The 16,825-nt window shown below is 37.8% G+C and overlaps 1 protein-coding gene across 3 annotated transcripts in view; it reads left to right on the top strand.

Annotated features, from left to right (window-relative positions):
• The window catches only part of CUL2 (cullin 2), an 81,411-nt gene that overhangs the window by 37,204 nt on the left and 27,382 nt on the right, over window positions 1-16,825 (top strand). For all 3 annotated transcript variants that reach the window (XM_024742281.1, XM_024742280.1, XM_024742279.1), the window contains exons 5-8: window positions 262-367; window positions 4,825-4,907; window positions 15,594-15,690; window positions 15,787-15,897. In XM_024742281.1, coding sequence (XP_024598049.1) covers window positions 262-367; window positions 4,825-4,907; window positions 15,594-15,690; window positions 15,787-15,897 — 397 coding nt within the window. The remainder of the gene's footprint in view (window positions 1-261; window positions 368-4,824; window positions 4,908-15,593; window positions 15,691-15,786; window positions 15,898-16,825) is intronic.

Here is a 16,825-nt window from a genome sequence, read left to right as displayed (position 1 = left end):
GGGTTTTTTTTTTTTTTTTTTTTTGCTACTCTAGAGGTCTTACTCTTTGTCTCTTAGGGCCTAGCAAAGGGAGTTGGGCTGGTAATTTTTATCTTTTTTAAAAATTATATTTCTAATTTATATATAATTAGTTTCTTTTGGATGTATTACTGAACTATTCTACAGTTGATTATAACCCTAAAATTATTGCTCTAAAGTTGCACGTTACTTGTTTTCCTACTGATTTTGACAGTGTCTATTGATATTGTATTTGTTTTTCAGGTATCTCAACACCCAGTTTATTAAAAAGAATAAATTGACAGAAGCTGACCTTCAGTATGGTTATGGTGGTGTAGATATGAATGAACCACTTATGGAAATAGGAGAGGTAGGACATTCTTTAAATGACTGGCAAACATAAGAGTGTTCTTATATACTGAGGAAATTTGACTCACTGTCCTTTTCTTAAGGACACTGAGTGGACTATCTTAAAATTGTCAAGATTTAAAACATCCTAGGGAATAATTCCCTGGCGGTCCAGTGGTTAAGACTCTGTGCTTCCAATGCAGGGGGACGTGGGTTCGATCCCTTGTCGGGGAACTAAGTTCCTGAAAGCTGCGTGGCCAAAGGGGGAAAAAAAAATATCCTGAATGTTAAGTAAATGAAATACTGTTATGATTTCCTAAGAATCTTCAGATAGATGAGACGAACAGAAAAGATGTGATGAGTATTATTTTAATAGTTAAATTAATGATGGATGAATGACAGAAGGTTAATAGTTCTGCTGTATGAAAAATCTCATAAAAAGTATTTAGAAAATGTTGAGACTCTTATGGTTGAAAAGTGTGAAGGACATGGACTTAAAAGAGAACCTAAAAGAGAGGAAACACAAATTTGTGGGTGCAACAAATTTATTTTAACTTTAAAAAGTAATTAAAGAGGGCTTCCCTGGTGGCGCAGTGGTTGAGAGTCCGCCTGCCAATGCTGGGGACGTGGGTTCGTGCCCCTGTCCAGGAAGATCCCACATGCCGTGGAGCAGCTGGGCCCGTGAGCCATGGCCACTGAGCCTGCACGTCCGGAGCCTGTGCTCCGCAATGGGAGAGGCCACAACAGTGAGAGGCCCGCGTACCGCAAAAAAAAAAAAAAAAAGTAAAGAAATTCAGAGTAAAACAATAAATTGTGCAGTTCAACCAATTCACTCAAATTTTTGAGGTACAGTTCAGATTTAAATGTGGAAAATTATAATAATATATAAAACATATACTGACTATGCAAGAAATACTCTGGTGTGGTGTTTTTTTAAAAATTTATTTATTTATTTTTGGCTGTGTTGGGTCTTCGTTTCTGTGCGAGAGCTTTCTCTAGTTGTGGCAAGCGGGGGCCACTCTTCATCGCAGTGCGTGGGCCTCTCACTGTCGTGGCCTCTCTTGTTGCGGAGCACAGGCTCCAGACGCGCAGGCTCAGTAGTTGTGGCTCACGGGCCTAGTTGCTCCGCGGCATGTGGGATCTTCCCAGACCAGGGATCGAACCCATGTCCCCTGCATTAGCAGGCAGATTCTCAAGCACTGCGCCACCAGGGAGGCCCTAGTGCAGTGTTTTTTTATTCATGTCGTACATATTTATCGAGTAGCCAGACATCGGGGATACAATGGTGAACAGACAGAAGGTCCGCTCTCCTCATGGGGAAGCAGATGCCAACAAAGTAGAGAAATTAATGTTAAATTTTGATGGGTGTCAGTGAAGGAAATAAACAACTAAGATGCAGCATTAGTAGAAATTTAAATTAGAATAACTCTTTTAGAAAGAAATTTATCAATCAAATTTATCAATAAATTTATCAATTTAAAGTAGACTTTAAAATGTTCAATACCTGTTGACCAGGTAATCCCACGTCTGGTAATTTGTACTGCAAAACTAATACAGAAAAAACAGTTTAAATGTTTAAAAGTATTCCTTGCAGTCATTAATAAGGGTGACTAATGGGCTAACAGTCTAAATTTCCAATATCCAATAAAAATCACACATAGAAGACTATATACAATATGATTTTGTTATGAAAGTAAGCAAAGGGATAAATTAGTAGAAAACAGTTAATAGAAGCATTAACAAAGGGGACAATGGTTTTTGAAAACATTTGGACACAACATTATATGTTTAATAGGAATAAAGCTGTAGAGGGGAAAGGATGTAGGGAAACAGATCAGTGGGAAATACCAGAATCTTAATAGCAGTTGCTTTAGTTTGTAGGATTATAAGTGAATGTTTTATTTTGTAATCGTTCCTTATCACTAACACTGTCATGCCCACTCCTCTTCCCAGAGGAAATCACTATAAACAATTAGATTTATATCTTTTCAGAATTTTACCTGTGCATTTACATATAAATATATATATACATACATAATAGTTTTGACATTCGAGCATACATAAAATTCTGCAACTTGTATTTCTTGCCTTTTGTTTAACAAGTAGGGATATCAAATAATTATTAATTATTTATTAAACTATTCCCCTCAGTTTTCATTTTTTTGTTGTCACAAACAATACTGTGTGAGCATCATTGTTCATTTGTTCACTTATTAAATATTTTTTGAATCCCTCTGTGTGCTAGACACTGTACTATATGCTGGGAATATGGTAATGAGTAAAGTAAACAGAAATCTTACAATCATGGAGTTATATTTGTGTATATATCTGCTGGTACATGAGCAGAAATTTTCATGGAGTGAGTACCGGGAAGTGGATTTTCTGGGTCAAAGCACAGCCTGAACTTTGATAGCCCTGCCACCTTGCCTTTCAAAGGCTTTACCAGTTTGCCCTCCTGCTACAGCTATAAAATCCCATTTTCTTATGTATTATCTTCTTTGTGCTAATTAAAAAGAAAAAGAAGGCAAAACCTGAAGATTGTTCCTTGTGGGAAAACAGATGCTTTTACTTATTTTTATAAAATTACCAGTGGATCAGAAAAAAGTTATCCCAGGGAAACAGTAGAGAGGCTGAAAACAGAATCATACCTGTGTGGATGCAGCTACGTTGGAAACAGGAGAAATCAATTTTTTTTTTTTTAGGAGCAATCAGTTTTTGATACTGGAATAACTTGTACTCTGTATGAGAAAAATTTATTGGAGTTTAAAGGCTTTCGTGTGAAGGCAAAACTTGAAAACTTTGGAAGGCAGCATAGGACGACACATAGCTCCTCAAGGTTGACCTTAGGGAGCGAAAGAGTTCTTAAAAGACACAAGAATGCAAACAATAACGGAAAAGATTGATAAATTTGAGCACATTAAAATATAATATATTTTTACTTAAAAAATGCTGTAAAGAAATTCAAAAGTCAAGTCACAAACTATGACAAAGTGCGATATGTAAAACTGTCAAGGGATTAATTTCCACGATATATAAAGAACTACGAGGTCGCATTGAGAACAAGACAAACATTAATGGAATAATGGGCAAAAGAGATGAATGGACAGTTTACAGAGAAAAAAGAAAACTGAAATGCACAAAAATCATAAAAAGATGCCCAGCCTTATTCAGGAAATTGCCAGTTAAAACGTGAAGAAGGTCCATTTTATGTCCATCACATTGGCAGAGTCTGACCAGAGCCTGGCAGTAGCAGTTGTTGTCAGGATGTTGGCTTCAAGTGTAAAGTGGAAAACCACTTGGCTTTGTTTAGTAAAGCTACACGCGTGCCTGCTCCTGTCGGCCAGCGTCTCCACTCGTAGGTGTGTGTCAGGGAACCGCTTGCTTATGACCACCAGAAGGTGAATACAGGAACAGCCGCAGTGTTCTCAGTGGCAAAAGCTGGGATCACAAACAGTGTCATCAGCAGTAGAAAGTAAAAGCTGATCATAGTGTCTTCATACAAGAGGATACTATATAGCAATGCCAGTGATTGAACTATAAACTCTATCAATTTGGTTGGATTTCAATAACAAAGTTACAGTTAAAAAATTATACATAAGAAATAAGATTAAAAAATAACAAAAAATAAATAAAATTTAAAAATAACAACAAACAAAACAAACCAAAACAAAAATCATACATAGAAGAGCATACAATGTGATTTTGTTATCAAGGTCAGAAACAGTCAACTTCAGGACTTCCCTGGTGGTCCAGTGGTTAGGACTCTGCGCTTCCATTGCAGGGGGCACAGGTTTGATACTTGGTTGAGGAACTAAGATCCCACATGCCACGTGGTGCGGCCAAAAAAAAAAAGAAATAGTCAACTTCAAAAATATCATATGGGGATAGTTACACACTTGGTAGAGCTGTAAGGAAGGGAATGATTTAACACAAAACGCAGGATAGTGATAATCTCTGAGGGGAAAGAAAGGAGGAGGACATTTGGGGCAACAGTAATGGTGAAGTCGTATTTCTTAAATTGTTGAATACAGGTATGTTTATTTTATTATTCTTTAAATTAACTTTTATGTTTGTATGAGAGGTGTTATGATTTCAAAAACCAGCCAACAGCCAAATCACATTATTTTATTTAACATAACTCCTTTGTTTCCATTATAGTTTTGGTGTCTATAGCCCTTCCCTAATATTGGGCATTTAACAATCAATAAATTAAGGTTTTATAAAAATCAGTTATTTCTGTAAGATTTTCAATTAATGATAAAAGCTTAATTCTGTTGTTTGTACAAGTCTGATATGATAGTCATTGTCATTTTAAGTTAGAAATTTATTTTCCTTATATTCAATTTTTATTTGAATTTTGAAGTAGAGTTACAAATACTTCATTTGATGGGTGTCTTTACTTTTAAAAGAAGTCTTGAACAAATGTTTAAATCAAATACTGAGTAATTCAGCCTTGATGATTTTCATTTTTCCTGGCAGCTAGCATTGGATATGTGGAGGAAATTGATGGTTGAACCACTTCAGACCATCCTCATCCGAATGCTGCTCCGAGAAATCAAAAAGTGAGTACTGACATTGATCTTCCTGAGTCAGTTCTAATTTGCTGTTTGAAATGGTCTAAAATAGTGAACGGTTGCATGGCTGTCAACTGCACATAGGCCTCATTTTACTGTAACAAGCCTCATTTTCCATTCTAATGCCAATATCTTAAAATTGTTTTATAATCTTTTGGTTTTGGGGGGCAGATTTCACTATGACCTAATAAGCTTAGTAAATAAATAAGTCCCTGAAGGAAGTGACTTGTTTTGTAATCCTGAAACATCTTGGATCTTGTAGGCAGTGCTGAGTTGTTTGAACATATTCTCAGCTGAAACCCTGATGACAATAACCTACTCAGAAAAACAGATTCTTCCAGTTGTTGGTCACCTTAATAATCAGTTAACTTGTGAGGTAAATTTATGAGAAAAGGGCTTCCCACTGTCCTCATGGCCCAGAGTGGTTGACTCTTTACCTAACTGCTGTGTGAATAACGTTTGGCACCAAGTAAGTTATCCTGTGGAGTCCAGCGTAGAACATTCTTGGTCAGCTCTGGCCTAGAAGATTCTTACTAGACCTCAGCTCTGGGGAATCCGAAACTGAAATTGCTCACACAGATAAATTTTAGGTGACTGGAACTACTGTGAAAGGAATGCTGTAGACCAGTGAATTGCTGTGTGATAATGGCCACTCCCTCTGAAACTGCTTTCATTAAGACCCAAATATGGAGTTTTCTATGTGAGGAAAAAAGCAGAGCGTTGTTCTTACTATGGGGCTCCTAATAAGAAATGAGAGGTTAAGGAAAAAAGCCATAAAAGGAGAGACTATTTTAATAATTAATGTTAACACCAAATAGAAAATATGAGGTAGGAGTTAGTAACTTGGTTTTAAAAATTGTCACTCACACTTTTCATGATTCTACTGTTTCCAAAGGTGATGAGAGAGAGGAAAGTCAGTAGTGAAGCAGTAGGGTGGAACAGTTTTCTTCCTTCCTCTTTCTCCACTGAACTATGACTGACTAAAAGAACACGTCCAACGAGAGTTACAGGCTCTAGTATAATTTCCTTTGCTAAGAAATATTAGCTTTCTTCTTGACTTAGAATTCAGCTATTTTACATTAAAAGTATAATGAAAATATTGTTATAATTTTCTAAATGCACTTTTAATGAAATGTCTCTTTTTTTTAAAAAAAAAGAATTTTATTTATTTATGGCTGTGTTGGGTCTTCGTTTCTGTGTGAGGGCTTTCTCTAGTTGTGGCAAGCGGGGGCCACTCTTCATCGCGGTGTGTGGGCCTCTCACTACCGCGGCCTCTCTTGTTGCGGAGCACAGGCTCCAGATGCGCAGACTCAGTAGTTGTGGCTCACAGGCCCAGTCGCTCCGTGGCATGTGGGGTCTTCCCAGACCAGGGCGCGAACCCGTGTCCCCTGCATTGGCAGGCAGACTCCCAACCACTGCGCCACCAGGGAAGCCCCGAAATGTCTCTTTTAATATAATTTTGATCCAACCTAGTAAATTTTCCTTAAGTGTGATTGTTAGCTTGTTAAAAATGAATTTTATGAAAAAATTAAAGAAAATATAACTGAGAAAAATAATACAACAGTAGGATACTAATTCTGGAAAAGACATAGGGACTATATGTTTAGAGACATTAGGGCAACTTGTTTTGGTTTTGTTGTTAAAATCAGTTTCCATTAACGTATTATTCAACATGCTTTACTAATATCTCATTTATTTTTTATGTCTACTCTGTTAGGTAAGTATTATCTTACATTTTACAGCTAAGGGTACTAAGGCTTAATAATAATAATAAAATATGGAAACTGTGTACCAAGCAGTGATCTAAAAACTTTACGTGTGAATCCCATTTAATCTTCACCCTAGGTGATTGGTACAATTTACCATTTTACAGTTGTGTTGCTCTATTCAGCTCCCATCTTCTTAATTCCAGAGATTCAAATCTGGAATTTTTAACTCTAAATCCATTATGCCTGTCATTTCAATCCACAGAATGTTTCTTCCACTCCTAGCTCCAGTACTTAAGCTTAATGATGAATATATTTTGGTTTTATAATGCTTTGAGTATTCTAGTGTTTTCACACGTATTTTCTTTATTTGATCTCAAGGAGGCCAGGCAGGTTTTATTTATAAGTAAGCAAATTGAACTTCAATAAGGAAAAATGACTTACTGAACTTGATGTAGGTCGGAAAGAGACTCTATGTCTTTAAGCTTCCAATTTGGGTCTTTCTGCTACATTGCTTTAACATCTATTTACCCTTTGTCATGTGAGATATCGTGGACAGATAGGGTGACAATAAAGCATGATGAGAGAGTGGTAAATTGCCCAGAGCACTGGGAAAAGTAGATTGAAAAAGGTGAGATGAAGTGGAGAGGATTATACAGTGAAAAGATTTCAGAGCAAGGACAAATGACATGCCGGCAATCCCTAACAGATAGACGTGGTTTTATTCCTGCCTAGATAGGTCTCCCTTAGTGCTAACATTATTTAATGTAGTCTGAGAGGTTATTTTTTATCATAATAGCCAAGAGTTACTAAAAGAAAAGACATGTGTCTTTCCTAGTTCTTAAATATATTTAGTACTTGGTACACTGTTTACCCTTGGACGTCAACATTTTTTAGATACTGCTGCTTTAAAACTGTTCCCAGGGTTTTACGTTTGTTTAGCCCTGTGATTCTTAAGCACTTGTCCTTTAGCTAAAATGCTTGCTTCCACCACTCAGGTGCTTATCTGATACTAATGATACAGCTCTTTTCCTACAACTTGGGTTAGATAATCCCTACCTCAGTTAATTGTTCTTTATTTTACCAAAGTAATATACCTTTTCCATCTTTTCACTGTGTGCTCTTAGCTTCATCAGTAGATGAATTAATTTGGTTAGCACCTTTAGGAAAAGAGTAGTTCCTAATGTAACTTTGGTTGTGCAGAGGTATATTTTATGCTGCACCATCATCTTCATCTCTAGGAGTTTTTGTATAGAATCACACATAGAACTGTCCTTCATTTTCTTATTGTAAGAGAAATATACAGATCATAAAAATTCCCCAACTCACAGGTAGTGTGTTGATCTTCTTGGAAGATTTCACAAAGTTGAGGGCCATCTCAGCCTTGAAAGAGGTAAAGTTATCTGTCAAGCTAATGGAGGACTTCTTCTTGTGAAATCAAAATGTTCTGCTAAGTGAAAATTCTTACTAGGCATGAATGCTGAAATGCTCAGTAAACTGTAATACAATTTCATGACTTTGTAAAAAGTTGTATTGGGTGGAGTGGGGTTTCTGTAGATCAGAAAAGACGGTCTAAAAAGGTCACAGGCAGGAAAACAAGACAGCAACATAAAGTGACGTAAAAGGCTAAACAACCATGTATCCTCTGCTTTTAAGGTACAGACTAGGTCCAGGCTCTTTTTTTGATTAATTGTATTCTATAAAGGTGGCTTCTTTTGAGGTATATAAACGCTACAGGAATAATCCCAGCTTCATGCATTTTAGAGAAACTGTTTCAGTGAAGTACTAGATTTAAAAGTGGAATGTAGGTTGCAGAATTTTTTTGTTTCCTTAAGAGAGTCAATGAAACAATTGTTTAATTTTTTTCATGGTATCATGAAATCTGTACACATAAGATTTAATTGATAATCCAAAAGTAAAAGTGCTCCTCCTATATAAGGAAGAAAGATACAAGTGATGTAGTCATAGGTTGTGTATCTGCATGTTTTTCACAGTGTCTGCTTCACTAAGGAAAGATAAAAGTAATTCTATTCATATAATAACTTGTCTTTTATAATAAAATAGTAGAATTGCCAATTGGGGCTTTCAGCGTAGTAACAACCTAACATTGTTTTTAATTTTAATAAATAAAATGCTGTAACTTTGTGGATCTAAATGTTACAGTGTAAGAATATGAAATTAGAGAGAAGAAAGTAGATACATTTTTAAATGCAGGTAAAAGGATTTGCTTAGATGCTTAAAGATACTGTTGAAAACACAGACTTTTTAATGCTAAATGGATTCAGAATTGCTTTCCTTTTTTCCAGTAGCTCCACAGTTAACTTTCTAGTGTCAAGTAGTCTTCGAACTACTTTGAAAAGTAGAAACTTTAAGTTTAAAAATTTTTTTTTAAATTTATTTTATTTATTTATTTTTGGCTGCATTGGGTCTTAGTTGCTGTGCGCGGGCTTTCTCTCTAGTTGCGGCGAATAGGGTCTACTCTTCGTTGCAGTGGGCGGGCTTCTCATTGCAGTGGCTTCTCTTAGTGCGGAGCACAGGCTCTAGGCGTGCGGGCTTCAGTAGTTGTGGTGCCTGGGCTCAGTAGTTGTGGCGCACAGGCTTAGTTGCTCCGTGGCCTGTGGGATTTTCCCGGATCAGGGCTCGAACCCATGTCCCTTGCATTGGCAGGTGGATTCTTAACCACTGTGCCACCAGAGAAACCCCAAAATAAAAACTATAAATAAAATTCTTTCTTCCCCTTTGAATTAGGAACAATCTATAACATAGGCTGCTATGGCTGATTTGTGTTTTCTCTGGCATGTTCATATGTTTGTTATTCTATTTCTTAACTGTTAAGAAATTATAGATTTCATTGAGGAAAAATATCTTGGATAAAAATAAAATTTAGGGCTTCCCTGGTGGCGCCGTGGTTGAGAGTTCGCCTGCCGATGCAGGGGTCACGGGTTAGTGCCCCGGTCCGGGAGGATCCCACATGCCACGGAGTGGCTGGGCCCGTGAGCCATGGCCACTGAGCCTGCGCTTCCAGAGCCTGTGCTCCGCAACGGGAGAGGCCACAACAGTGAGAAGCCCGTGTACAGCAAAAACAAACAAACAAACAAAATAAATAAATAAAATTTAATGTAGTTTTTATTCTTTTGTATCTCAGTTTCTGAGAGATGTTTTAAATTTCCCAGCTCATTTTAGATTTATGGATTTTCATCGGTGCCGTTGTTAGTTTTTGTTTTATGAATTTTGAGGCTCTGTTGTTAGTTGAATAAATATCAGGATTATTCTGTTCATGGTTAATTGTTTTTATTGTTATGTAGTAACTTTATCTATCTTGTGCTCTTTTTCTGTATTCTGTCACATATTAATATTGTTATAACAGTTTTCTTTTGGACTTTTGGGGATTTTGCTGTGTGTGTATCATTTAGTGTAAAATTAAATATAGATACAAGAGGCCATACAACACAAATGTACAGCTTAATGAATTATTATAAGGTGAATGTGCTTGTTACTGCCACCCAGGTTAAGGACTAGAACCATGCCAGCCTCCCCTGAGACCCTTGTGTGTGTCCCATCCCCTCCCTTTCTCCCATAGTAACCACTACACAACTTTTGAGGCAATCACTTTCTTCTATTTCCTTATGGTTTTTTCACCCATGTGTGCATTCCTAGACTCTGTAGTTTAGTCTTGTCTATCCTAAAAAAACCTGCTCTAGACTGTGCCCAGACTGAGCTAGACTGCGCCCAGACTGCGCCAGACTGCTCCAGACTGTACCCTGACTGCTCCCAGACTGCACCCAGACTGCCCCCAAACTGCGCCAAACTGCCCCCAGACTGCTCCAGACTGCTCCCAGACTGCACCAAACTGCCCCCAGACTGCTCCAGACTGCTCCCAGACTGCCCCCAAACTGTGCCAAACTGCCCCCAGACTGCTCCAGACTGCACCCAGGCTGTGCCAGACTGCTCCCAGACTGCACCCAGACTGCCCCCAAACTGTGCCAGACTGCCCCCAGACTGCTCCAGACTGCACCCAGACTGCCCCCAAACTGTGCCAAACTGCCCCCAGACTGCACCAGACTGTGCCCAGACTTCTAATCTAACACATCTTTTAATCAATAGGTTTCTCCTCCATCCCTTTTTTTTTTTAACTTGTAACTTATTTGTTCATGAATCCTGGCCATTTGATCTTTAGATTTTACCACTGTCTGGATTTTGGTGATTGCATGCATGAGGCCCATTTATACGTGTTTCTTTGTCCTCTGTTTCCTATAAATTGGCAGTTCAGTGTTTTACTCAGACTCAGGTTGGTTCTTGCCGGCAAAACCAAAGATATTTTGTTCTTTGGTAATGTCTGATTTTTCACTCTTTTTTTGATGTAAGCAGCCACTGACGCCAAATGCTGACATCTTTTAGTATATTGGGGTTTGTAAAAAAATGCCACCTTAATTCTGTCATTCGGTTTTCATTTTTTAACTTGAAAAATTTTATAAAAATATTCTTACCCTTATCTACTATTTGGTTATCATATAGGAAGGGTGAAATAACTGCTTGTTTCTTTTCTTTTCTTTACCGAGTTGTCAGGATAATGAGTTGGTTTGCTGTCATGTTCAAAAAGTGGCCAATTAGCTTTTTTTTTTTCCAACATACTGTGATGAAACTTATAGACTTAAATATATTTGACTTGTTCCTATTCATTGTCTAACTTTATTAAAGTTTAAATAGCCTCTCTTTGGTTAGTTGGTGCCAGAGCCTTTTTGAAGTGACCCTAGTCATCATTGATAACTTTCTTGCTATCTAGTATGTCAGTGTATTCCAGGCTTATCTTGTACATTTTCTTCCCCAGACCTGGTACCAGCTACTCAGTGAAAAACTTAGTTCCAAATACACAAATGACATGTACATGCATTCTTGAAAACCTTTGAGTGTTCCAGATCCTTTCCTCAATCTTCCTCTCCACAGAGGTAATCCCTGTTATCATTCGGTTAACTGTCTTTTCAAACCTTTTCCTATGAATTTTTATATCTATGTAGAGAAATAAATATGATACAGAATACAATACAGAATATTGTTCTGTTTTCTTAAGTATAGAATTTTTTCTTTTTTTCTAACTTCTGAAAATCATTTATGACGTACTTCTTTTAAAATTCAGTTTTATATCTTGATAATTTTTCTATGTTTGTACGTAGAGATCTTCCTCATTCTTCCTAAACTCTATATAATATTTGGTATGGCTCTACCTCATTTTTTAAACTCTTCTCCTAGTAATGTCTATTAAGTTGTTTCCAGCTTTTCCATTACTACAACTCTGGGTTCTGTCATGCACAGGTGCAGATGTTTGGAGCCATAGAGTATGTGCATTTAGAATTAATGTTGCCCTCTGTAAAGTACCTGTTCTTCCAAAGGCAGAGTATGGGAACCCATTTCTCTACTACTCATCAAGACTTGCCAGTCTGAAGGTGAACTGTTTCCTTGATTTTCCAGTGCCTCCTGAGGTGCTCTGGGGTTGGGGTCAAGCAGTCTGGGCACAGTCTGGTGCAGTCTGGCGCAGTCTGGGTGCAGTCTGGAGCAGTCTGGAGCAGCCTGGGGGCAGTCTAGCTCAGTCTGGGCTCAGTCTGGCACAGCCTGGGGGCAGTCTGGGAGCAGTCAGGGTGCAGTCCAGAGCAGTCTGGTGCAGTCTGGGAGCAGTTTGGCGCAGTTGGGAGCAGTCTGGCCGCAGTCTGGAGCAGTTTGGCCGCAGTTTGGTGCAGTCTGGGAGCAGTCTGGGGGCAGTCTGGCGCAGTCTGGCCACAGTCTGGAGCAGTTTGGCTGCAGTCTGGGAGCAGTGTGGGTGCAGTCTGGCTGCAGTCTGGCGCAGTCTGGGTGCAGTCTGGCCACAGTCTGGAACAGTCTGGCCGCAGTTTGGCGCAGTCTGGGGGCAGTCTGGGAGCAGTCTGGGGGCAGTTTGGCGCAGTCTGGGGGCAGTCTGGAACAGTCTGGCCGCAGTTTTGCGCAGTCTGGGGACAGTCTGGGGGCAGTCTGGCACAGTCTGGAGCAGTCTGGGCACAGTCTGGGAGCAGTCTGGGGGCAGTCTGGCACAGTCTGGAGCAGTCTGGGCACAGTCTGGGGGCAGTCTGGTGCAGTCTGGAGCAGTCTGGGCGCAGGCACTTCCCTTCCTCGTGGCACCACACTCACTGCTCCTGCAGGGACACGCAGAGCAGCTAGTCTGCTGATGACCTTGCTGGTTTTGTGCCAGCCCGCTTTCAGTAACACCACTTCTTGCCTGTCCTCCTTCACTATCTTCCACCCCCTCCCTTTAGCAGTTCTTTCTCTTGTGCATTTTGGTCCGTAATTTTGTTTTTCTGTGCTGTCTAGTCTTCATTCTCTTTTTTTCAATTTCTACAGGTCCAAGGGCTACAGCCAACAATGGAGTGTTAAAAAGTATCCTTCCTGTCACTTCTCAGATTTGGAGTGAGAGCAGGAGGCTGCATTTAATTTGTTGGAACCATATTCTCATTTTAATCATAGGGGGTGAATGGGAGTTTCATCAAGAGATTAATTTACCCATTGTCGCATATCAGAATCAGGACTTTTGAGAGTTCCAACCTAACTTTTAAAGACCATCACAAACCTGGTCTGCTCTCTAAAATGCCTTGGTTTTAAAATCACAGTTAGTGCTTTTTTTGGTCTCTTAGCTTTCTTCTCCTCTCTAATTTATTGAAAATGCTTCCATTTTGCGCCTATCTGTACTTAAAATACTAGCTTATTGATGGTTTACTCATGTACCAGGCACTGTGCTACATACTTTCTTGGATTATGCATAATCTTTACCATATCCTCATGAGAGCACATACATTTCTTACCCCCACTTTACAGAAGGGGACATCTCTGAGTACTAAAGATTAATAAGCACCTGCACAAGGTGACATATTAATGCAGCCAGAACTTGAACCTAGGTAGTCTGACTCCAAAATCCTGGTCTTAGGGGCTGCAATAAACTATTCCTATTAGTTCCCATCCTCCCAGCTGAGTGATTTCATTATGATTGTTGTAGGCATTTTCCACTTAGTTCTGTCAAGATCAAATAATGAGCCATATTCTAAAAATTCTTCATATTCTTTTCTCAAGGCTCGTCTCTTGGGATCACTGTTCTTAGATGTGACCAGAGCTTATTCAGATAACCAGCTTAGTCATTGCTTTTATATAGTACTAACTTAGCATCATTTCAGTTTATTTTCATTATCTGTCAGCCTAATAGAAATAAATTACAATGATTTTCTATTGTACCTTTTGTGCAGTTATCAAAGTGTATGGTGAATTGAATATTATGCCTAAGAGTTTCTGAGTTCAGATGTTCTTCTTACAGGAGAGGACAACTTAGTTATTAAGCAGTAGGAATGTCGATGTTCTTTCTAGGCACTACCTTACCTGATTCCCGCTTCTCTGGGCCTTTTGGGGTCAGAAACAAATGGCAGGAGTGCTGAGAATAGCAGCAGTGGACGTTTTCCTGGTGCTGAGCAGGGACAGTAGGATTTGGTCATGAAAATAATTTTAGGTAACCTGATTTTCCAAATATTTAGATATTTCTCACTTTTGACTGATTTTCATTTGGTCCCAGACAAAGTTAAAAGGCAAAAAGTGATGCGCTCCAAATCAATGGAATAGGTTATATCATTATTTCAGCAGATTTAATTTGGGCTTAAGAGGGAAGGTCAGCAGAGGAAAGGAGCTCACCATGTGTCACCTTGTATGAACTCATCGTTCTTATTAGTTCTTATATCAAAATGTAGACTTTGTAACTACATTTCTGTGACTGTCAGAAGGACTGTAGCCATATTAATTCAAGCACAACAAACTTTTCCCAGAATATCCAGATAATTAATGGGAGACAGAATGGGAGACAGATTAGAGGGAGGCAGAGGCAGGGAGGGACACTGATATATAAAGGTAATTGCCACAATACTTTTCTTAAATGTTAGAAAATCTTTATATCCCAGTACGAAAACCAGAAGATTTTACTAGGAAATGATGATAATATATTTTTCTGTTGCTTTCTTTGTAAAATAATTATTAATTCAAAGAAAAAAATATTTTAAAGTGAGGTGGAAGATTACCATGGAAAGGTAAACCTTTGACTGTATAATGGTTTGATTTGAGTATTATTACTGGAGTCAGAAACTTCCAACATAGAGCCAGACCGTTTTACTGTGGCTTTAGGCCCACTCTTATTTTTTTCCTATTTCATTTTCCTATTTCTGTAATTATAAAAGCCAAACTTCACCTTCATTTCTTATTGTGATTAAGACTTGCATCACAGTAGTACCCTTGACTAAGTAGGAACTTACCAAAATGTCACATGAATAATTGAGATGACTTTAGATCCCTTTGTAACTGTAACAGAATATAGAAATATTAAAACATATCTCACTAAATTTCTGAGAAATACCTTTGTGCTTAAATGAAAGCAACTCAGTGGCTCTGGCAGACCTCTTAGAGAGAGAACAACAGTTATTAGTCATTTCAATGAGCGATATATTGTATTAGTGTACCTTTGAGGAATGAGTCTCATCAGGTTACTGTAGGCATACTTGTGATGGTTCAAAGACTGCATTCTCAGACCACATCCTCTAGTAATAGAGTTTGTGGTGAGTGAAATTCAAATATTCTTAACCACTGGTATTTAAAGTCTTGAATTGATAGGCTCATAGCTACTCTATTAAAATTGAAGAAGTATCATCTTAGTGTCAACATAGTATCTTTAATTTTACAATTAAGCTTTTCTGTTGTTTATTGAAATGACATCTAATGTGTACATAAACTATCATAAATATTAACTCAGCTGCAATATGAAAAATCATTTTTAAGCGTCGTGTGCATTGACCTTTAAAATGCTTTATACATAATGTGATTAGACCAATAGAATAAGCAGCCATATTGTGGCATACTTTGGTATATTCCTATAGATATTTGTATTCTCAAGAATGTTTTGTGTTATACCTTGTTTTAGTGATCGTGGTGGAGAAGACCCAAACCAGAAAGTAATCCATGGGGTTATTAACTCCTTTGTTCATGTTGAACAGTATAAGAAAAAATTCCCCTTAAAGGTAAAAAGCCTCCTTTAAAAACATAAATAATTAGACCTTTAATTTCTTAAGTTGCCTGTTCTAATTTTTTAAATATGATTTAATTGATTTATTTAGTTTTATCAGGAAATCTTTGAGTCTCCCTTCCTGACTGAAACAGGAGAGTATTACAAACAAGAAGCTTCAAATTTATTACAAGAATCAAACTGCTCACAGTATATGGAAAAGGTAAGAAAACATTATGTTAACTACATCATCTATTATATATCAGGCATGGTTTTATTTAATATTAGTTATCTTAGTTAATATATTTTTTTGATGGAAAAAGTTCTGTTTTTTTGATCATTACACTGAGTTATAGTTAATGTACAACACCTATTGATAAATCATTGTTCCTGCTATGGCATTTTCCATAGAAAAGGTGCTATTCCAGTTTTCATTGTGGTTGATGCTTTCTGATAAAATCCTGATTGCTGGATTTGCTTGTCTTTAAAATGAATATATATTCATATTCTTGGCAAAATAAACTATATTTTGTGCTTAGTAGATAAGGGAATAGGTTAAGTACAAAAGCTAAGGGTTGGGGTTTTTATCTTCCTCTAAAATGGAAGGAAAAAAATAGTAAAAATATAATAATTCTAGATACTTGGTCTTTTTGGTCTGTTAAGTTTGTGGAAGGCTGAGAAAAACCTCCACGAGAAATTTTAATCATTAAACCAACACATTGATAACCATATTTATAATTCCATGTATATTTTCTCAGTAAAAGAATAGTGAGATTATAAATTCAGTCATCAGATAAGATATGTTAGAAATTTTAACTAGATTGTTTCATCAGCAGTGTTGGATTTCAAGCATTTTATTATCAGATGATTTTTGTTAGTTTGTTTACCTTTAAGAAAGGTAAAATGGGGACTTCCCTAGTGGTGCAGTGGTTAAGACTCCACACTCCCAATGTAGGGGGCCTGGGTTCGATCCCTGGTCAGGGAACTAGATCCCACATGCATGCCACAACTAAGAGTTCACATGCTGCAACTAAGGAGCCCGCCTGCCGCGACTACGACCGAGTGCAACCAAGTAAATATATAAATAAATATATATATATTTTAAGAAAAGGTAAAATGTTTCAAGTGAAATAGCTGTAGTGAGGCTTCCA

The sequence above is a fragment of the Neophocaena asiaeorientalis genome, unplaced genomic scaffold, assembly GCF_003031525.2.
Source record: "Neophocaena asiaeorientalis asiaeorientalis breed wild unplaced genomic scaffold, Neophocaena_asiaeorientalis_V1.1 scaffold781, whole genome shotgun sequence".
In the NCBI taxonomy this organism is placed as follows: domain Eukaryota; kingdom Metazoa; phylum Chordata; class Mammalia; order Artiodactyla; family Phocoenidae; genus Neophocaena; species Neophocaena asiaeorientalis.
The sequence above is the reverse complement of the archived record's forward strand: the minus strand, read 5'-3'. Positions and strand labels throughout refer to the sequence as shown.